Source organism: Melospiza melodia, chromosome 14 (assembly GCF_035770615.1).
Source record: "Melospiza melodia melodia isolate bMelMel2 chromosome 14, bMelMel2.pri, whole genome shotgun sequence".
Lineage (NCBI taxonomy): Eukaryota > Metazoa > Chordata > Aves > Passeriformes > Passerellidae > Melospiza > Melospiza melodia.
Window position 1 is genome coordinate 11095162 of NC_086207.1, and position 22699 is coordinate 11117860.

Here is a 22699-nt window from a genome sequence, read left to right on the forward strand (position 1 = left end):
GTCCCTGTGAGGGGGATGCCAGCCTTGCCCAAGTTGTGGGATGTCCTTGAGGTGGCTCTGCAGTGTCCCGTTGAGGGGATGCCAGCCTTGCCCAAGCTGTGGGCTGTCCCTGAGGTGGTGGTTCTGCAATGTGTCGCTGTCGCAAGGACATTGCCTCATCGGGCACATCCTGCACCGCAGCTCTTGCCATCTGCAGCCACCCACGGCCATGGCCTCCTCGTGAAAAATACAAATGCTAATCAACAGCCACACTGTTGAAGTTGATCCAAGCTGTTCATTGCCCACACTTGTTTATAGAGAGGTAATTAACTTCGTGATTTCTGTAATAAAGGACAAATAAGTCATGTTATCTTGTTTTACCCATGAGATAAACATGTGTAATGTGCAGTTGTCAGAGCTTAGGCAGCACGAAGAACAGTGCCACATCTGGAATTTAATTTTACTAAGTATTTTTAGTTTGTGTGGTACAAAACATGCACCGAGATGTTGCCAGTCTTCTGCTGGAGCCACAAATGTGGATGAAATTGTTTTCACAATTAATACAAACACAGAGTAAAAGATGACATTTCAATATTTTATTCAAGTCAGGTTTGGGTTTTTTATCCATTTTTAGTAGTGTCAAGTACAGCATTTTGGGGTCTAGTTCCACACAAAATGGAAGACTCTCTAAAAATGTACCCATTTAGTTGCTAAAAAAAAGTGGTAATAAAAGAAAACTCTGTTTTAGAATTAGTGATGCAACTATGTGATTGCAGTTGCAAAGACTCTTCCCTGATTATGTCCATTTTACAAGCTTTTTCATCAGTGCAAGGGGAAGGAACCACAACACAGGACAGGCAGTATTGGCTGAGTCACATCAAACCTCCTCCACAAGGACTTGGACAAGGTAGACAAACCTAAAGCATTCTGGAGACAGCAGTAGGTGTGGGATAACCAAGTAAGACAAACCATGGATGAAACACATATCTAAAAAAATAAATTTTAAAATCCCTTTTTCAGACAATTTTGCACATTCCCTCACTGACTGAAACCTTAGGTGTCAGAACATTTTGCTTACACAATGAACAGTACAATATAGTGGTCTGCAATTCCCAGGTTTATAACACATTATCACATTCCTTGTGCCATCATTATATTAGTAGAGGTAATCAACACCTTCCTTCTTCTTATCATGTGGCAGCTGACAGATGTGATGAGCAATTACATAAAGAAAAAAAGCAAGGATTTTTTATTCATGATTTTGTCTCCACTTCTTTAACATCATTTTTAAAGCTTAGCTGTCTTTAACCAGGACTAGCAGGACAGATACGTAGCAACACTTGCACCCCAGACAAAACATTGAAAGGTACACTATTTTCTGAAGGTAGCTATGCTGTATTTTCAGATTAGCAATTATGAAATCACTCCTTATGCTTCAAATTCCAATCCTAGACCAAGTTTGTGACCCCCTGCATTGATATTCTTGCCATCCAACAAAGCTGACAACGTCAACTTGATACCTGCAAAAGAGAAAAGGGAGAGAAAAGTCAACTTAAAACTTGGAATGAGCTTTATGTTCAGAAAGTGCCATGTCTGTTACTGCTTTAATTTATTGGGTAGCCAAGTTAACGGGATTTGGCAGCTGGCCTTGGAAGGACTGGGCATTTTAAAACAATTTACAGATAAGAAATCTTTCTGAATTATGAATTTTATAATAAACCATGATGATAGATTCTGCTTTTTATCACTTCGAGTAATTAAAGCTCAGAGCCAATTCACTGCTGCTGGTCTACTGATTAATCTAATTTCAGAGTCCAGGATTATAAAAACCTGGGACCTTGATACATACTCACCTTTCCAAACCACTGTAAAATCTGGATATGAAAAAGCCCAAGCCCCATCTGCTGTAATATCTCATGTCAATCTGCTCAGTATTCTGGCAGCAGATTTATTACACTACATTAAAACCAATTTTGCAGCAGAAAGATTGCCCTCTTCCTGGGCCAGGGGACCTTGAGAAAGTCACATTTTTAAGAAGAATAAACTCTGTAATAGGAAGCCTCTGAAATAGTAAAAATTTAGTTACTGATCTGTGACACAAAAAATTATACACATATTTTATGTCAACATGAGAGACTATTTGACTGGTCAGTGGACAATGGTCTCTAATAATTCTGCTTCCAACAGATATCCAAAATTAACAGAACAGTCCCTAGAAAAGTTCATCACTGGCTTGCCAAGCATGAAGAGCAATCTTACAACCCATCATACTTTATCACCAAAAAACTTCTGATATTTCAAGATTGAGGTATCACTTTATTGATTCAGACTTTTTTCTGCATAGACTTACCTGGCTTTAAAGTCTGAGTGTATCCTAACCCGATCAGACTGGAGTTGTTCACTTTAGCCTTAAAGGGAAACAATAAAGCATTATTTAGTAATAAATTGTAAATAATTAAGTATCTTTCTTCAAAGTTCTCCATTCCTAAGAATCATGCAATAGCTTTTAAGCATGTAGGGATTTCAAGTTTTAAATCCCAAATAAATCTAGAGTTAATTTTTCTACAACTTAAATACCAATCTCAAAGAATCTATAGTCACTGTAGAAAATAATAGGTTTATTAACATAATTTTTAATTTTTTCCAGACTGACACAAAAAACAGTCTCAAAATAGTGCCCAGTAATACAATAAAACATTCTGTGTCTCCTTTAAGGAAAATCCAATAGCTGTGCTCTCAGGCTGCCAAAACCAAACCACACAGATCCAACTCCACAGCACAGAACTGCATCAAGACTCTGCTGATGGAAAGGCTGCTTTCCTTTTCCATTACAAGCACTTATTTTCAAATGCATAGAAATGTACATGCACAGGACTCACAGAAAAAGAGGCATCTGGGTCAATCTGATACTTGGCTGCTATTCCGAAGCGAGTGTTGCTATTTCCAGCTGTCCAGGCCAGATTCACAGCAGTTTCCAGTTGATCATTCACCTTCTGGTAAATGGAGCCGCCAAACTCTGTTCCATCATTCCTGGAAGGAATGCATTAGTGTCGTTTTAAACAGCACCCCAAACAATCATCTTTTATTTTTCCAGTAAGAGCTGTATTTGCACAACATCCACTTACACCTCATTAAATATCCCTATAACAACTAAGATAGAGACATTAGGCCAGATTGGTTATGAAGCTATTTTTAGATGCTTCAATTCATTGCAGATTATTATATATCCACAACTTCTAAAATGGAAAAAAAAAAATTACAAACTATCAAAAATTAGACCAACGATGACAGCTTCTAATTTTCCCTTTCCTGTAGATGGAAATCTTTGTAGCAGAGAGATTTATTTTTCCCTGTGTGACTCTGAAATAATTATTTTCCCTGGCAAATGTTTCCTTGTGCCCTGAGAGGGCTGTACCCCAGTCACAGAGCCTGAGTCATCCCAAAACTGCCATGTCAGCATGCTTTTACCAGACACAGAGGAACTGTATCACAGGGGAAGATGCCAATTTAATGGGCAAGTCTACAGGCTTTTGCAAATGAGTTCCATTTGCAACAGTCCTTATGGTACATCTGTGCTAAGGTCTATGGACTAGAAACAGAAATTGAACTAATTTTGCTTTGCAGAGAGCACTGGCCCACAGCTGAATGGTGAGTAGCACAACTTCCAATTACTACTGCCCCATTGTCACACAGGAATAAAGTGTGGTATAAAAGGCAAAATGTTAGAGCATGCAGATCATAAAAACAAGACCAAAAGACTTCTAAAAGGCCTTGCACTCATAAACCAGTGAGCATCTGAATTTCCACTTTTGCTTATCTTCTTAAAGAGAGGACACATATTGTAGAAAACAGGCTTCAAACCCCAGGAATATCCAGGGTTCTTCTAAACTGTGAAATAATCTGGTTCCAATTACTAGAGTACACCAGACCTTTAGTGATTACAAAAGGGGTGGATTTAGGATCTTTTACCTCTTGGGTCTGATATTCTTTAGTTCACAACAATTGCACAAACAGCAGTGATATGCCTATTTAGAAGTTCGAGCAATAGCAACAGCCTCTTAAATTGTTAGAGCAATTCTTCCAGAAAAACACTACAATACTTACTTCAGATAAGACTGAAGCTCACATTAACTGCATGTGCTTGGCTCTCAAGAAAAGGAGGGATTAAAAAGGACTGAGGAGAGCTGGTTATACAGGCAGATTTTGTGCAAGGTTCCCACACAGCTCTGTCTTGACCTGCAACATTAGTGGGGGGGGGGCGGTCTGAGCTATGCTTAAAAAATGAGGAAAGTCATATATAAAACTAGAAATTATCCAGCCCTACCTCCCTTGTTTTTATTATTAAAGAATAATAATAATACTTTCAACTTCTTTTTTAACTCTAATAGTAATAATAGCACTTTCTATGCCAATAATAGCACTTTTAATGTAGTTATAGTAAAAAAATAACACTAGCCCCCTATGAAATTTAATATATTAGGGCACCCTGAAGGCAAGTAACTTTCTAGAGTCCCCATCTGGTTTGTGGAACAAAAAAAAACATGCTTCATGTCCCACCTAGTTCCATTATCTGCTCTGCCACAGCATCCCAGTGAAACACTGACCTGTGTAAATGTAAAAACCAAGCAGCCTAGTGAGGGAAGTTCCATACACAACTCTTTCTGGGATCATACAAAAGCTCTGACATGTTTTCAAAGCTGAAATACATCAACCACCTAACTAATCTATTATTAAAAATAAATAAGATTTCTATTTGTATCATACATCTGTAGTTTTGTACTATAACAGCAACCTGAGAAGCAGACCCTCAGGAATACAAGAAAATATCTGAGCCCCCATTGCTGCCATGAGTTTCTGCTGTTGCTTTAATTAACAGTAATAATAACCACAGCATTTTATAGCAAAAGCCAATAATACAATGTTTTTTGAACTGCTGCAGCACAACTAAGCTGAAAGTCATTGCACTTGAAGGAGCAACTTCTAAATCCTGAGTGGAAGGGGACCCCACATATTGTTTTGATGGAAGTTTTCTGCCCACAGTTCTGTGCTTTGGCAATCCTTCAAACACACTGTCTGGGCTGTGGGGGTTCGATTGTTCTGTAAGGCAGCGGGAGCTTCCTCAACCAGCTCGCTGCAAAACAGCGTGAAACGGAACAGAAGGCCTTTGAAGGAGTAGCTCTAGGAAGGCAGAACAGTTGTTCAGCCCCCAGATGGAAACAGCCTGGAATAGCTCTGCTACATGCAAAATATCCAATTACCCAAGGGCACGGAAAGGGGGGGCCAGGAGAATGGATTAGGGATTGCCTTATCTTAAAAAACTGTCTTCCCAAAGCAAAGGCATAAATTGCCTTTTTAAGAGGAACAGCAGACAGAGAAATTTAAGTTTTCATGGAATTTGATCCTGGTTTCCCACTGTTGATACATTCAGAAAGGACACGTACTTGTGTAAATATATTATTAGAAGTTGCAACACCAAATAAACTTCTACACCATATCCGTTCCAGTACTAGAACAAACCCAGTCCCTGTCTCTTCCAGTCACTCCCTTTTGCCTGTTCTTGTTCACTCTCTGATTAACTCTTTCATCTACACATCAAACCACCATTTTGCTTGATGTTGACAGGTGTAAAAGGAAAGCATTGCTTTTATTTCAGCTTTCACAAAGAGTATTTTTATAACTTACTTTTTTTATTATATCACTAATGGATTCTAACAGTCCTTATCTGTTAGACAGACACTGGACCCTTGGGTTCTCAGTGAGCTCCAGTTCCTTCCATCATGCACTCCCTCACCCACACAACCCAAAGAAACGGTAATGCAGCTGAAAAAATACAGCTTGACATCTTTAATGAAGAATTAATTTCCAATTCACCATTTCCTTGTGCACCATTGCTGAACCACTGACCCTTTCATTGTTTAGCAAGCAGCAAAATCCTTCCAAATTCCTTTTTAGTGCCTGTCTGCCAATACTTACACATTAGTATGAAGCTGGAATTCATCAGTCTTATAGCCAACAGCGAAGTTGCTCTGGGTTACTCTAGACTTTGCTGTCTCAAAAGTCATTTGGTAGCCTGCCAGCCACCCCTCATAGCCGAGCACGAGAGCTCCACGTATTGAAGGACCCGCAATATCAAAATCCATGTCACAGCCGATGTTGATGTGCTCCCTTTTGTACCCCGACTTAATTTTAGCACTCTTTTTCCTAAAGAGAAAAGACAGATATCATATCTTTGCAAAGGTACACCTGTAGGTAGCAATTCCATCATATCGCTTATTTAACTCAGTGTAATAGTTCCTGAAGACAACATGTGCATCCCTAGAGAGCCACATGATACGTCACCTTCTCGTGTTCACCTTTTCAAAATCCTAAGTCAGCTACAGTGAATTCTTTGCAAATGAGCTATAAAATGTGCTGTGGTGCCCCCAAAGCACTTCTGGACTGTCTTCTGAAAAGCAGCCACACACAGATGGTAATTAACAAAACCATATCCTCATCTCCAACCAAACAGTTTTGGAAGTTTGATACATACAGAGAAGGAATGGAAACTGTACAAGTTTACAGGTTTGCCACCAGAAGTCCACAGTCTTTAACTTGCTTGCCTGTCCCAAGCAAAAATCTTGGCAATCCCAGGTAAACAATTTTTAGACAATCCTGGTGAATTGGGTAATTTTATTCACTGTGACAGACATTAGGAAATCACTACTTTGTGAAAATCTCTGCTGTGAGCAGGCTGCTTCAGTGGCTCTGACATCCCCATTTCTCCTTATGGTACTTTGTGAACTTTAATGGCTACAGCCATTTACAGCCACCAGAAAGCTGCCAGGTTAAGGCAGAAATAAACTTTCCTGAGTCACTTGTTTATTTTTATACTATTGGCCAGAACAGTATTTTCTCATGTGTTCTTAGGTTGATTTACATCAAGGGTGCCGACTTTCACAAGGCAAGAGAGTTATGTCTAATATATTCAGTGACTCTTAATTTAAGATTTTTTTCTTCTCTTTTTACAAGTGTCTTCTGTCTTTGACCAAATCTTTATTGAAATCTTTCTGAAAAGTCAATTTGAAATTTCAAATCAACCTTTCACGTCAGCTTACAAAAACAACCTCCAAGAACAGTTTCAGTACTGTATCAGACCCACACAGAGACTGATCTCTTTTTATTATTATTAGCTCAGACCCAGGAATTTCTTGTGTTTTGCAAATCAGAAATGAAGTGCAGGAGTGCCAAAAGCACTCATCTGCAACTTCTGTAAAAGTCAGCAGTACCTCTCCCACCAATGTCACAGGGACAGAGGTAAGAACACAGAGTGCTCCAAAAAATGACTTTACCTGCTGAAAGATTTGTCACAGTCAGTAAGTAATAAGGAGGGGAGAAGAAATCTTATATTCAGACATGGTGCATCACTGTCAAACTAAGCCAGGTCACACCAGGATTGAATCTCACCCCATTTAACCACATTTAACAGTTCTCTCGAGGCAATCATAACTACAGTGTCTGTGAAGTGCTCAAGAAATAGTTCTAGACCTGTAACATCATTCTTGAACAAGGCTTTTCCTTTTATTTTCTCTAAGAATCCTACCAGTTAAGAAATAATTATAAAAACCTACTTGAGATTTTTCTGATTAACAAAAGTATCTTGTTAATCTAGAATTAGGAGTGGACTGAAAGCAGCTGACAATGCAGAACACTAAATCTAAAAGACAGGGTGAAAGCTCCCCTGGGACTATTACCCTGAGAGCCTGCAGTGCAGTCTGCTGCTCTGGGAAGCTGATGTGCAGAATCTTTTGACTCACTGGCAGCACTGCTTGCACAGATAATCAGGGAAAAAAAATAAACTAACATCTAGAACTACAGCTGCTGCTTAATCCCTCTGGCCCACATTAAACACGGCATCCAATCACCGTGTCAGGAATACCCATCCACCACCCAGGCACACTGTGGCCTGCAAGAATTCAGATGATAAATTCGGCTCGGGACAAGAGCCCAGTTCTGTGTCAGCCTATCAGAGCTGTGGCCAACTGGCCCCTGGAGCTCGTTAAGCTTTGCATTACAGCTGACTTGTTTGGTGCTTTTATTGAGGCAGCAGCTCATCCTCTGACACGGCCAGAAATACACAATGGAGCAAAACCACAACTTTTTCTTCACTCTCTAATTCTAACTATAATTTTCAAGCTACTGTGTTTAAGTTTGCTTGCTATAGTTAAGGATTATAAAGGGATTACTAAGATGTAAATGACATAGACATGATTTCATCATACATAGGCTGATTATTACCTGTCTTGATATCTCAGGACAAATACTTTAAAATGCCTTTTTTGTCACTTTAGCTTACTCATTTCTTACCCAGTGTTAGGAGAGAAGGTGGAGTCAAAGGTCAGCTTCAGGCCCCGTGCAAGCTGAACAGAAAAGAAATTCAGTGATTGGATTTCTAATTAGACATTGACATATGTGAATTTGTAAATTGCTTTACTGGAGCCAAAAATTACCTGATCTTCAAGAGTAATCTCAGTGCCTAGTGTGTTGTCAGTGTTCCACTTTTCTGTGAACATCAATCCATATTCCACCCACCTATATTTTGTTTCCAAACTACCACTGACTTTGTTTGTTTCTGAGTTTGCTGAACCTGAGCTTGTAAATTCCTGAAAGAAAAAAATAATTTATACATATATGTATTTGTCAATATATACATATATACAATCAAGCAAATGCTTATACTTGTAAAACATATCAGTCATTATAATTTGTTAAATATTAGTTCATATAAATACAAATATATTGATTTTTAAAGGAAATATACAGTAATCACAAAACCACCGCAATGTTTTGGATTTCAAACTCACCAGTCCATTTTCAGATCTTGTTTTCAAATCAAGCTTTATTAACCCAAAACCTAGAGAGTGAGTAAAAAATATGAATCATATATATGTTGATTTCAAAAGCATTGCTGATTTATTTCTTAAAACTCTCTTCTAAATCACCTGTGAACTATTAAATAGTTAAACCAAGGGCACAGTTATCAAACCATGTGTTTCTAAGAAGCAGCTTGTACCCACTTCAGATAGCACTTGACTGATGAATCCTATTGACCTCAGCAATATAACTGGGACCAAATTAGGTAATAATACTTTTATTCCCAGTGAGCAGCATTCTGTTCATAAGCAAACTACTGCCATCAGTGATCCTGTTCATCAATACGAGGGCACAGCCAAAATACAGCACACAATTTTCTCACAAAACCAACAACACTTCTATGGGGAACAGGAAGAATTTTATCAAAAGAAAAGTACGTTACCCTCCCTTTCTAAACAGCAAGGGCAATGTGAAGCTGTGATTCTATGGATTGTAATGGAAATAATTGGAGTACTTCTCAGAGGAAAGTAATAAAATCCTAACAGTTTCAGGAGTCAAGTAGACAGCAAATGCCCAAACTTATTTTGGCTTTATTTACCATATCCCTTGGTGAAAATATCTCTGGCAGATTTGCCCAGGTCAGCATATGCAGGTGGAACAGCCATTTTCTGGAAAGGAAAATTTAAGAAATGAAAAAAGGAAACTACAGCGGTCAGAAATTTACTTAATTCATTTAAGCAACAAGAAACTTAAGCCCATTTCAGCGCCTTTCATTTTGTATCCCCCACCCACCACTCAAATACACCCTGAAGAAAGCAGCTATTGCAAACAGTGTGATTTCATTTTGCTCGGGAGCCAGCAGCAGCCATGACCATGTACTTGCCACTAAGGATGTGAAACAGGCTGCAGAGCTAATTAAAAGGAAGTGTCTATGCCTTTCCACAGAGTTAACTGTTGTTTTCTTATCAGAGTAACTCATGAAAGAACTTCTGTTTTTTTCAAACCATTTCTCAGAAATGTTTCTCCTGTTTCTCACAATGGATCTCTGCATTCTGATGTAAAGCATTAGGACCCTAACTCATTCACTAAGGAAATGTAACCAGAACAAGCATCTACCATCAGGAACATTTCTCTTCCCCTAATTCAGAACAGCAAATGGATAACATCTATGTCAGCAAAATCAATAAACGGACATTCTTATGCTTCAGTTTTCTTTGACTTTACTATCCCTATTAATGGGTTAATGTCTCTCCCTAGACTTTGACCTTTCGGTGTTTTTCTGTGCACCTGAGAAAAAAATGACCTTGCTGAGAAAAATTCAGCCTGCAGAGAGGCTGCCCTGTGAGGCCAGGCCATCGGGAGGGCAGCCACAACCCTGCTTCAGCAGCAAAATGCAGACTGGAGCGCCCTGCAAAGGCACAGCCCAGGGCTGGGGACACTGCAGGGGCAGCTTCCTCCACTGTGCTTTGTGTCTGAGGGATGCCCACACTGCCATGGAGTTCCTCACTTTCCCATCTTCAGCAGGCCCTGACATTCTTAGTTCAGTGGCCTCCTGCAAAAGACATAAACGCATCCCATTTTCTCTGCCACTGGGAAAACTGTCTCACCGTATACAGAGGAGAAAATAGGATTCTGAGAGGAACAAACCAAGTGAATCTCCTTTTTTGTCCAAGTACAATAATTTCTACTCTCTTATTCAAATAAAGTCATTTCTTTAGGGGAGACAAAGTCAAGCTCTCTGAAATGGTGCACATCTTCTGTCTTTGTAGACAAGATTTCAGAATTCTACACAGCAAAGGAGATAAATTATACTTATAAAGCTAATCCTCTTGATACCAGATATTGCACTAAAATTCCATATTCACTAACTTTTTGGCTATTCAAAAGTAATAAGCAGGTTACTACATATGCATGCAAATGCTTAAAAAACTGCCTCACACTTACTCCAGAGTATTCAATGTTAGCAGAAAACAGCTCCTTTAAATCCCACACAAACCCACTAGCTCCAAACACGAGGGTGCCGTAATATCTCCCTGGCTGCAGCCTGGGATGCAGCTCTCAGGCAAGCTCACCACCCCATGGAGATCAGATAGGGACTTTCTGCAGTCACTCAGCGCCTCGAGCACTCCAGACAACAAGCTGGGGCCTGTTAAAGCAGGATATTGCTATTGCATAAAGGAAGAATCCCTATCCTAGAGGGAACAAAACAGATCTGGTGGCTGAATAAAGGCAAACAGTCTTTTCAGAACATGAAGTAGGATACAAGGGCACATACTATGGTGTAACTTCAGTTGCAGACTAGTTGGGTGCATGTCATTTCTTCCCAGCTATATCCACTATTAAAATGCATCCTCAAATACACAACCAGCTAAAGAGTTAATTTTTTTTTAATTCATATTCCAAAGCAGTTTTAGCTGCTTATATTTAGCTGCTTAAATTTCTCTGCTTGGGTTTGTTTTGTGAAAATATAAAAACAGGGATTTAATTTTTGTACACAAAATTAGCCTTAAAAAGGAGGAGGAAAAAGGGAAAAAAACCCCCAAAAACATAACCAGAAAAAACCCTTAAGAAAGTATTACCGTATTTGTGTAAGTAATTCCTCTGCTCCTCACTGAAGTCACTAGAAGCAGATACAATACCCTGCTTGGAAATCACCCCCCAAAGTCAGGCAGCACTCAGGAGAGCTTTGGCAGGAGTCACTAAGAGCTGTCTGTGCACAGCAAATGCTTCTGCCTTGCCAGAGCAGCCCAGCCCCATGAGAACCCTCTGATGGATATTGCCATTTAGCATCATCAAAAATTAAAAATATTACAAATCTCTATACTTGAAAAATCAAATAACATTGCTTTGAAAGATAATGCACTGCTCTGCCAGCTGCATCTCAGAATCTATCAGACCTATTTTATCAACAGTCCCTTTGAGTCACTTCATAAAATCAAAATATTTTCTTTATAAATGAATGCTGTATGCTTTTGGGCTGGATTTTATCAGTCATGTTTTTCCCTTCTCCACACCCATGAAGCCAAGTTTTGTTCCCTGATGCCTGTGTATCCCCTCTGGCTGTGGCCAGGCTCATCAGGTGCATGAGCTATGCCAGGCTGCTCCACTGCTGCAGTCTGGGCCCAGAACAGTGGGAGACATGAGAGCTCCACTTAGACAATTACTATAATTAGGGGACAATACTGAAAGCCAAATCCCTGCTGGTTGTAAGGTAAATCATTAAACACACACAGAGCAAGGTGTTTAAAACTGCTGAGTGTGGAAAACGCTAGGAGCTGTGTACTTGGTGGCTAACCTTGCCATTGTCAGCAAGAACAAAACAAAAATTTCTGTTTGCACTGGCTAATAAGAAGGCTCTTGTTTAACAGATGGAAAACAAACCTGATTACATCTTGTGCGAGTACAGGTTGTAAGACAAGCATGCTTAGCAGGGATTCAAACTCTTAAAGGATCAAGGAATGGCCGTGGCCAAGTGCCCTTGCTTTTCACCAGTGGGATCCCTGCACATTAACTCAGATTAGGTTTGGACTGAAATGAATTCACTGCTTTTATCCTTGTCCAACTGTGCAAATAGCTCAGCGTGACTGCGGACCTCAACAGAGCAGGCCAAGCAGAATATCTGTGATGTGTTCTAAGGGGGAAAATATTTTTGTTTCTTGAGTAAGAAACACCATAGCACAAGTGATGACTGAAGAAAACCTGAACTGAGGAGTAAGCTCCAAGTGCCGCTGCGAGCATACCTCCAGGAATACCTGATTTATAATTGCCACGGGGAGAAAACAGGAGTTCTCTTTGGAGCTGCAGGACCCAAGAGGCAGCCCCAGTGAAGATTTCATTACAGCAGGCCAAATTTGAGTATTTTCCAGTGTCACAGATGGCAAAGTTTTCACTCTGTGATGCAATTCTGAGCAATTAAATAAAATTCAGTCCAAAAAGTAACAAACCCACAGGGTGCCCTGGCAAATACAAGGATTGGCTGCAACAAAGGAAAATGCATTTCTGCTTGATAACTGTCATACATGCCTAGGTTAAAGTTTCCCTGCACATATTTATCAGGTTTATCATATTTACATGGGGAAAGGAATGATCTAAAAATTTAAGACAAGTATAAATCCATTATAAGAATAAAATTCCCATGAAGACACTGGAAGTCTATCAGATTGAAGGCTAAGAAAGTAAAAAGGTTGGATTTATCCTTATGCAGCCACATTTTATTCCAATAAATCTGAACTCATGTACCATTTCTTGATGGTACCCATAGTTCTGAACATTGCAGCTCCCTGTCTCCAAAAGCATGAAAGTAGCACAGTACTTGCTACTTTTGCAAGTAACAAAAGGTGCTACTTTGCTGGGTGGACACATTACAGCTGCTAGGAGCGGCTGGGAGGGACAGACAGCATTGGGTTATGTGACTAGTTACAGTCTGTCTGCATGGGGAAAAACCCACATGAGGCTCTTTTGCCGCAAGGTTAAAAAGAATACTGATTTATTTTTCATTTATCCCCTTCATTAAAGGAAAAATTATTCCTTGGAATGAAGCAGCTTTTAGGTGCCTTTCTGGACCTCCAGCCTGGGCAGCGTCATTTCCCAGCCAATTTCTGTTGTGTCAGTGCATCACAGAGGATGGGGCTTTGCTCTCAGACAGAGCAGGGCCCGGCTCCCTCCACGTCCCATGGCTGCCTGGAGGCACCAGCTCCACTTGGCACCAGTGTCCCTCTACAACATCCCAGGGGACCTCAGTGCTGGCTCCACACGTTGGGTTTTATGGTCCAGATCCCAAATTCCTTCAAGCCATGCCCACAGTCTACTTCAGATCAGGTTCAGCAGCCTCATTGTGCAGAGATTTAAGAGCACACTTACCCCTAAATACATGCACAGTCACACAGAGGTCAAACATCAAGTTAGGCACATTCACGAGGCTTTTGAGAAGCCAGTAAAAGCACATGGTTTGTAAATACTCGGCATTATTACACACAATACTTAACAACACTTTTTGTCCCAACTTGCTACTGTGCCAACATCATATAATCCATGCAGCATTATGACTCAAAATTTAAGATGGGGAGTCCACAATTTCTTTTGTTGCAGACATTATAAAGCCACGCAGCATCCCTGTGTCACTCGCAGGATCCCAGCCCTCCTGCTGGAGCTTTGCTCCAGAACTGCATGCATGATGGAGCACATTTAAACAAGGGTTTATGCAGTAACTCCGTAGCCCAATAAACAGAGCAGCATAAAGGAAATAAACCCCTTAAAAGCAAATGTAAATATTATTATTTAGGCTATACCAATTATGGAATTAAAGAAAGAGACAGCCTGCTCTTAATCATAAGGGTACACATTAGGAACTGCAGTGTTGTATGGCAGCCCCTTATTAAACTATCACATAGAACTATCGATTAGATTCACTTGGGGGGAAGTCACAGCTTGCTGTAGCTACTGTAGTTACTAAACTGCAAGGGAAGAACACAGAACCACATCCCCACATGGTAAATTCAGCTGTTTCTGTTGAATACCTGCAGAGGAGGAGGAGAGCAGTGCTGCTGTCCCACCCCGTGGCACCGGCATGGCAGGGCCCAGGCCAGCGCACGCCCGGCAGCGCGCTCAGGAAGGGACATGTCCCTCGCTCTCAGCCCCATCAGGAACACCCAGCACCACATCAATGGGGATGAGTAATTAAAATGGAATTTTGTCTTCCAGCACGATGTGACAGCTCACGCAGGAAAGGAGCATCTGCTACACCAGTGGATGTGTTTTTCCCTACCTGCAGCAAATGCCAAGGCCAGGAGGGCCTGAGCTGCCTCCATCCTAACAGTGCCGGGGCTGGGGACATCCTCCTGCTGCTACAGCAGCCAGCAGTGATGTCCCCCACACCTTCACACCCCCATACACACACCCCAAATTGTGGGCAGGAAGAAACAGTGGATCAGTGCAAACCTTTGATGGAGATTACCAGGGGGAGGCATTATTCTGGAATGTCATTACAATAGTGCAAAAGCCCATTTCTGACAAAAATTCATAGGTGAAATGCCACGAGAAATGTGAATATTCAACCATCCACTGTACCCAACAAAACAAACTGCAACACACCTCTATTCTTACTAAGTCATCTGAGAAACAAGCTGGGATCTGTTTCTGCTGGAATCACTATAAATATTCCCCAGAGACACAACCCTGCATTGGTCACTGATGATGAGTCAGCTCCACTCCATTTTCTGAAAATTTTGTTACCCTTTTTTTTTCTTTTTCAAATACCTAAAGACTGAATGAGTCAAAGAGTTTTCCCCCCTCCAGCAAGAGTTGTTCCCAGCAAGGGCTGTGACAAGGCAGAATCGAGGCAGCTGCTGCTGCGGCCCCACAGTGCTCATTATGGGAGCGGAAAGCAGAGACATGGGGATTTTTAAACTGACATTATTCCCCACAAGTACAAACCTATATTCTGAGAATAAGCAGAATGAAATGAAAGAAGAAATCAGTTTGCCTGCTTGGCTTGAGGCTTGGGGCTTTGGTACATATCAGAATGAATATGCCAACCCGCAAGAAGGATGCCAGGGGCGCAGAGGAGCGAGGTGAAAGGGATGTCAGAGCCGAGACGGTGCTGAACGCGGGCAGGTACGGCCACCTTCGACCTTTGCCTCCCGGGGAGGAGCAGAACGGTCCCGCATGCCGGAGCGCTCGGCAGGAGCCGCCGTGGCCCAGTGACCTTTCTCCTCCCGTCACGGGGCCAGCGCCCGCTCCGCCGAGCTCGGCCTCCGCCGCGGCCGGCGCATCCCGGGATGCGGCGCCGGGACCCCGCCGCGCCCGCTGTCCCGCCAGCCGCGCCTCCCCAGCGGGCCCCCGCGTCGCAATGCCCGGCATTACGTAAGGACACGGTTTTATCCCCGTTCCGCCGGGCCGGGGTGGGCAAACCCGCCCGGGGCGCTGCGGGCTGCCCCCGCTCCCACGCATGCCCCGCGCCCGGTCCCGCCGCCCGCATCGCATCGCATCGCCCCGCACCGCGGCCCGGCACCCAGCCCGGGACGGCCCTACCTGCCCCCGCCGCGGCGGCAGCTGCGCTCCGCTCCGCCTCGGCCTCCTCCGGCGGCGGCTGCCCCTGCCCGGTGCCTCCCCGGGCTCTGCGACGGCGGCGGTGCGTGACGGCGGGCGGGACCGGCGGGGCGGGGCGGCCGCGGCGGGCGGGGCGGCCCGGGCTGCGCTGCGGAGCCGCTCCCGGGCACGGGGCTCAGCCGGGCACCCTCCGAGCCCCGGCCGCGCCCGGCCAAGGCACCGCAGCGCGCCCCGGCATCCGCGGGATGCGCCGGGGCCAGCCCCGGTACGGCCCCGGGCACCTGCAGCGCCTGGGTACCAGAATGCCCGGCTCTGCGGGAAACGAGACCAAGTGACTTTTAAAGGGCCCTTCCGAGCCAAACTACACTGATTCGAGGAAAGTCCCCATTTAGTCTGAATTAGCTAAATTGCCTAGAATTTAATTTAGAATTTAATTCTAACTCTCCGTGTTGTTTAATTTCAATTCCCCATATCCTGGTTGAGGCAAGACTAATGGGAAAGAAGGACGGGAGGATTTGAAAGGATCTGTGAGCAGGTGAGGCTGTGTGTGATATCTGGTGAGTGTCCAAAGGAGCTGTCAGGGAGCCAGGGGTCATTGAGGCAGCAAGACTCGCCTCGTGGGGACTGCCTGCGGGGTGTGAAGAGGCTCTCACGAATTCGGGAGCTGATGGCTTTCCTAACTCCCCCTCAGACACGAATCAGCCCTCACAGCCTACAGGGAAGCTGGACTGGGTCCAGAGCAACACTCTCCTGGTGACAAAGCACTCAGGCAGGGAGTGCTCTGCTATCAGAGGGGAACAGAGGGGGAGCTGGGCCACTTTCAGGATGAGATATCAACCCAGTCCTGCGCTGTTGGAGGTCCTTGGGACACTCAGAGCATCACCCACAAGAAAAACAGGGGAATCATCCCAGCCAGGAAACTGCTGGTGGTCTGGCTGGTCACCCTTCTGCCCTCACCACACAGGGGATGTCTGTCAAAAAGAGAATCATTGCTGAGAGTTTACATCCCACTCACAGGAACTTTGGTTTATTTTGGTTTGGTTTTTTCATTATTTCTTTCCCGCTCTTTCTCCCTTGCACCATGGCAATGGATGGTGAGAGGAGGCAGTTTCCCTGCTTGTGCTCTCACCTGGCTCATACCTTTGTTTTCCCAACAGCATTTCTCTGAAGGACACTGCTCCCACAGCCGTGGCAGGGCTGTACCCCATCATGTGAGTGGTGCCTGCCCTGGCACAGCCCAGGAGCAAGGTTGGAGTCATGCAGCTGAGCACACACACAGCACTGGGGAACTTTGGTCAGGGTTCAAACTAAATAACCCTGCAAGGAACTTAACGTTGAACTGAAGTGTATAAATGAAGTGCCTTGTGGAATTCAGTGGGATCTGAGGAATTTCTTGTCATGACAGGGTGGTAGAGGGAAAAAGATTGTGTGTAGCCACATACTGACCTTAGAAAGGCAGTTGAGGCAGCAAAGGCTGAAGGAACTGTGCTGGATATCAAATTCACATTAAAATAAATTGTGCAGCCTGCCACCAGGGTAGGAACCCACAGAAACAAGAGGTCTCTTTCAAATTTAGAAAGTTCTTCTGACCACAGTCATTTTGTTGATCCAGGCACCACCACGAGTGTGGGTGTTGTAACCAGAGTGCAGAGTTGCAGTCAGGGTGAAGTGTCAGCTCTCAACACCCTCTCTGTTCTCCCTCTGGCAGCAGCTGGTACCTTCCCTCTTTTCCTGCATCCTGGGGCCTGTCAAAGCCTGCCCTGGATTTCACTCACTGCCCCATGAAAAAAAGTAGCCCAGCAAAAAAAAAAAAAAAAAGCAGTGGCTTTCTGCTGGGGTGCATGAATCTCCTCCTCCAGGAGTCAGAGGAGCAAGGGAAGCAAGGAGGTTGCTGTGGCAGAGGCAGGGCCCCAGAGGGGAGCAGGGGCACAGGATGTTCCCCAACATCCCTTTGGTCCAGTCACAAGGGTGCACTTTCACTCTGAGCAGCAGCTCCTCAACCTGCCCCTGCCAAAGTGCAGCCTCAGCTCTTTGCCCTCTGCAAAGGTAAATCTGATACAGTGAGTGTGATTTGTGGAGCACTCTCTCCCAGCCTTGCTCTCTCCCCATGCATCATCCTGCTGCTGCCCCAGATTATCAGATATATTCTTTTATTACCTCTGGGCATAAAGAAGTATTTTATTACTTGCAGAGAGAGATTGCAGCCTGTTCCCTACAGCTTTTCTCTGAGTAGCCAGACCATGAAGAAACCAGCCCAGCCTGTGCCTCACATTGAACCCCTCCAGCTCCACAGGGATTTTGGGAGCTCCTTGGAGCATCATTGGCTGAGATTAATTTTCACAGGCTGCCCCTGCAATAGAGGCTGAATGCCCAGAATCATGGAATCCTGGAATTGTTTAGATTGGAAAACACCTTGAAGATCATCAAGTCCAACTGTTCACCCAGCACTGCCAAGTCCACCACTAAACCATGTCCCCAAATGCCACATTTACACAATTTTAAATCCCTCCAGGGGCTGGCGCTGCAGGTGGGCTTAGAATGAACAGAGGGACAAAATGTTTGGTATCTGTGAGACAGAATTTTTCGTTAATTTCTGGAACACACATCTACCAAAAGATGGCAGCAAATCTCCTCATATGGAGTTGGGCATCAGTGTCATCTGCTCTCTCGGGTCTATTTTTCCTACAGGTTATGAACTGTAGATTATCCTGAGGGGTGCCAGAAGAACAGGAGGATTACACTAGATGTTCTCAATGGAGAAAATCTGTGCTTGTGCCTTCAGTTTAAATTTTACACATTCCTTCTACAGTATAAGAAATATCCAAAATGCTCTAAATGTCAGTTCCCTCTTTTATTTTGGCAGTTCTTACTTTTTAGTAATGCTTCAGCTTAATTTATTTTAACAGGTGAAAATAGAACATAAGGGAACACATCATAATAGATTTGACTAACAATTCCACAAATAGTTCACATACAGACTCTGTCTAAATGTTCTTTTTCCATCACAGGCTTTAGGTCTTGAGCACTAGAGCAGTTTAACACCAATTTGCTGGAGAAATCTGGAATTGCCCCATCTTTGATTATATAAATCTGCATGTCAGTCAGAGGATTATTTTTAAGCTCTGTTCTGCATCACTAATGGATACAGACATGACCCTGGTTCTGATACTATTCATACCAAGTTAGCTGGGAATAAATCAAAGTTAGTAGAGTCACTGCAAGTACCAAAACCTGGGCTCCACTCAGCTCTGGTGACAATCCTGGGGCTGGGCTTGCAGCAGCTCTGCCCTGTGCCCCCTGAGAGGGCACAGCTTTACAAAGCAAACCACAAAACAAGTGTTTTATTCAGGAGTTAGTGATGGGAGACATGGAAGGATCAGCCCTTCTGCATTTCTAAGTATGCTTCTGATTCAATTTCTTCATAAAATGGGACCAGTAAATACTATTTTCAATAATCACTTTTACATAGCCAAACTGTGCAACACTGCCATTTCCTCCAAAAATAAGTTACCTGCCTGTGAGGAAAAAAATGCAGCTTGTGAATTCTACATGAACAGCTAAGTCTAATTCAACTGCAATTTCATTCCCATCACATAACATGTTTGAACAGCAGAAAAATTCATTAGCCAGAGATCCAAGATGTATTTGTTCAATAAAGTTTGATTTGGCTCTCTTTAATAACAAAAATGTTTTCAGCGTGTTAACCTGCAAGGAATCCCTTCATAATCAGTCAAGAACATGCTGACGGAATCATAAAATAAGCAAGGATGCCTCACTGCTGGGTATCACACTATGTAAACATATCTTCATGCCTCTTACACTGATAAACTCAAGCCAGGCTGTGCTGCTCGGAGCCAAGCCCTTGCTGCCTGCTGTGCCCATGTCAGAGACAGGTTGTTTCCACTGCAGAAAAACCTGCACTGGGGATGCTTACGCAGCTCTGATGCTCCACAGAGCACCTCTATCAGAATAAACAATCTTTATCTGGGCCAGTGTAAGTGGGCTGCTGCTGGTCCCCTCAGATGAGCACTAGCACCTGTTTAGCACCACCATCAGCACAGCCCTCTCACACCCCTCAATGTCACTGCTTCCTCCTTCCCCTTCTTATCTTAAAATATCTTAAAACTCTGTTTTTAATAAATAAGTTTTAATTATTAAAATAGTTGTGTAGTTTTTAACTGATTATTTTCAAAAAACACAATATGGAACGAGTAATCATGCTAGTTATCCTTGAGGATCCATGACCACTGGGCCAAGCAGCCAGGAGTGGCCATGGCAGCCAGCCCAGCTGCAGCTTCACACAGGGGAAGGATGAGCTGCTTCAAAATGTGGGCTCAGCTCAGAAAGGCTGTTGGGTTGTTCCTATTCCCATTTGTCCATTTTACCACCTGCCTGGAGTTTCCAGGCATTGTTAAGCTACTTAATCAAGATGTGGCCCCACAGAAGGTTGTGTTCTGCCCTAGCCAGGTAAACCAGCCCAGAGCCTGGTTTTCCCCAGCACAGCAAGGTCAGTCCTTCGTGATGCTGAAAAAAACGCTAGAGATGGTGCTGAAGGAAAAAGAGATTATTAATGGATGGATACTGACCAGCAAATTTCTGGGGTGAGGGAGCCATGCTCAGGCTTCTGTCCTGTCTGCACCCAGACATCCATCACCAGCACGGTGGGGTGAGCTCTGCCAAGAGAGTAAACCCTGGCTCAAAACACTGAAGAAAGGATTTTTACAAGGATTATTACCATTTTCTAAAGTAGACCCAGCAGGCTGAGCAGTGATGGGCACCCCTGGCCCGTGTGCTGTACCATTTCTGTGCCACACAGCCTGCAGTGGGCTGGGCACTGGCAGGAGTGGGGGCACATAGGTGGGAGAAGTCCAGGGAGGGCTAGATTGATTTTTGAGGGAGAAAGCTGAAAAGTAGAAAACAAAAGGGGAAGGCAATAAAAGCTAAACTCCCACAGCTCCTTTTGATGTTGGAAAATAACAAAGAGATTGACCTGACATTATTACAGTCCTCACTCTCTCCCTCTGGGTTATGTTTTTATTTCCCTGAACCAGTAATGATCAAAGCCAAGAGCCCCTCCATCGCTGTGTATTTTCCTTTTCACTCCAAACAAAAGTTGCAAAGGCTGCAACACTTTCTCTCATGCCTGTCCTGGTCCACTGGTCTGCTTCAAACAGAGCTGTTTGCAGGAGCAGCAGCTCCCATTGTCTCAGTAACCTCATCTTCACACTGCAGGGGCAAAAAAGCCCCACCCAGGCAGGGGAGAGGGAAAGTGATACACACCCTCCTCATAGGGTGCAGCTTGTCAAAACAGATGTCATGGCTTTTACAACATGAATTGTTTGGGGAGAGGTGGAAATCCGATATATCAGATAAAGCTGGAGAAGAAGCCTCCTTGAGGCCAGAGCATGGACAATATCTACACAGGCAGGTAGTGATGGGGCAAGGGAGAATGGTTTTAAACTAAAAGAGAAGAGCATTAGATTAGATGCTAGGAAGTAATTCTTCCCTGTGAGGCCCTGGCACAGGTTGCCCAGAGCAGCTGTGGCTGCCCCATCCCTGGGAGTGTCCAAGGCCAGGCTGGACAGGGCTTGGAGCACCCTGGGATAGTGGAAGGTGTCCCTGCCCATGGCAGGGAATGTGAAACCATTAAGAGCTCTTCCAATCCAAACCATTCCACAATTTTATGACATCTGTAACCACAGGGAAGTGGTGAGGGACACAGAGGCATCAACTGTGCCATCAGTGCAAGGAGCTGTGCCTGCAGGTACTGAAGAGATCTCAAAATCAGAGAACCATCTAGGCTGGAAAAGACCCTTAAGATCATCAAGTCCAACCGCACTCAACCCAGCACTTCCACAAATTCTTCTTCAGAGAAAGAAAGAAGAAAGAGCAGAAAGAAGCTGAAGTCATGACCTCCTAGCATACATTTTTCTGCATATATTGAAGAATGTGTAAGCCCTCTTCACATCTCAGAAAAAAAAATCAAACGCAAAATTATCACAGGCCACAATATTTCCTAAATACCATGATTATCTTGCGTTGTCATCTTTTTGCAGGGGTTCCATGCTGTTGTCGCCTTATCACAAAAGTTCCATACCTTCTTGGTGCTTCTCAGAAGCAGCTCCTCACAGCACTGACTCTTTCTCCTTCATAGAGCAGCCACTGACCCCAGTTCCCTTCTCACCCACCCACCCCCATTCTTTTATAGCACTCTGCTTCTCATTGCTTACACCTGTGGCCTGTTAAAGTCAGGCCTGCTCCTAATCTTTGATAATTGGCCCAGCTGCAACTCCTTAGGGGTGAGATTACTTTCTACACTATTTTCTTATATTCTATCCCCCTACAATCTTGTCTTGCAAGTAACACTAGAGAAGCAGTGAAGATACAGTATGTCAGATAAATAAGTGATAAATGCATGCCAAACAAAATATCATTTGTAGGCTATTTAAAGTCAGGAATCATTGGTATTAATCTGGCAGATAAGCTTCTATGTTGTGGTTACAGAGCTGCAGACACAATTATTAGCTGTTATATAGTCTAACACATCTTTTACTTGTCGAGGACTAGACTGCTAAATAGAATTGGATAAAAAAGTCATTGAATCACCGGAAAAAAATTGAGTAAGGATGAAGCAGTGGAAGCTGCAGTTATAGGCAAGAGGACTCAGTGAAGGAAGAGGCTACCAGGGCTCATTGCTGACTTCCAGCATAAGCATGGCAGGAAGATTCATAGCCATGTAAAACGGTTAAGGAAAATTCACCTTGGCAAACAAGAACTGCTGGAGCTGAGGGTTTGCTTGTTTCTGTCATCTTCAGCAATGGAG

At 43.6% G+C, this 22699-nt stretch overlaps 1 protein-coding gene across 1 annotated transcript; it reads right to left on the bottom strand.

Annotated features, from left to right (window-relative positions):
• Window positions 1-560: 560 nt before the first annotated feature.
• VDAC1 (voltage dependent anion channel 1) lies at window positions 561-15956 on the bottom strand. Its single transcript, XM_063168679.1, has 9 exons — window positions 15859-15956; window positions 9428-9497; window positions 8820-8869; window positions 8466-8618; window positions 8323-8375; window positions 5953-6180; window positions 2859-3009; window positions 2330-2387; window positions 561-1499 (listed from the first exon to the last, which is right to left on the bottom strand). The coding sequence occupies exons 2-9, from the start codon at window positions 9492-9494 to the stop codon at window positions 1408-1410; spliced, it is 852 nt and encodes a 283-aa protein (XP_063024749.1). The 5' UTR covers window positions 9495-9497; window positions 15859-15956; the 3' UTR covers window positions 561-1407.
• Between the last annotated feature and the right edge of the window lie 6743 nt (window positions 15957-22699).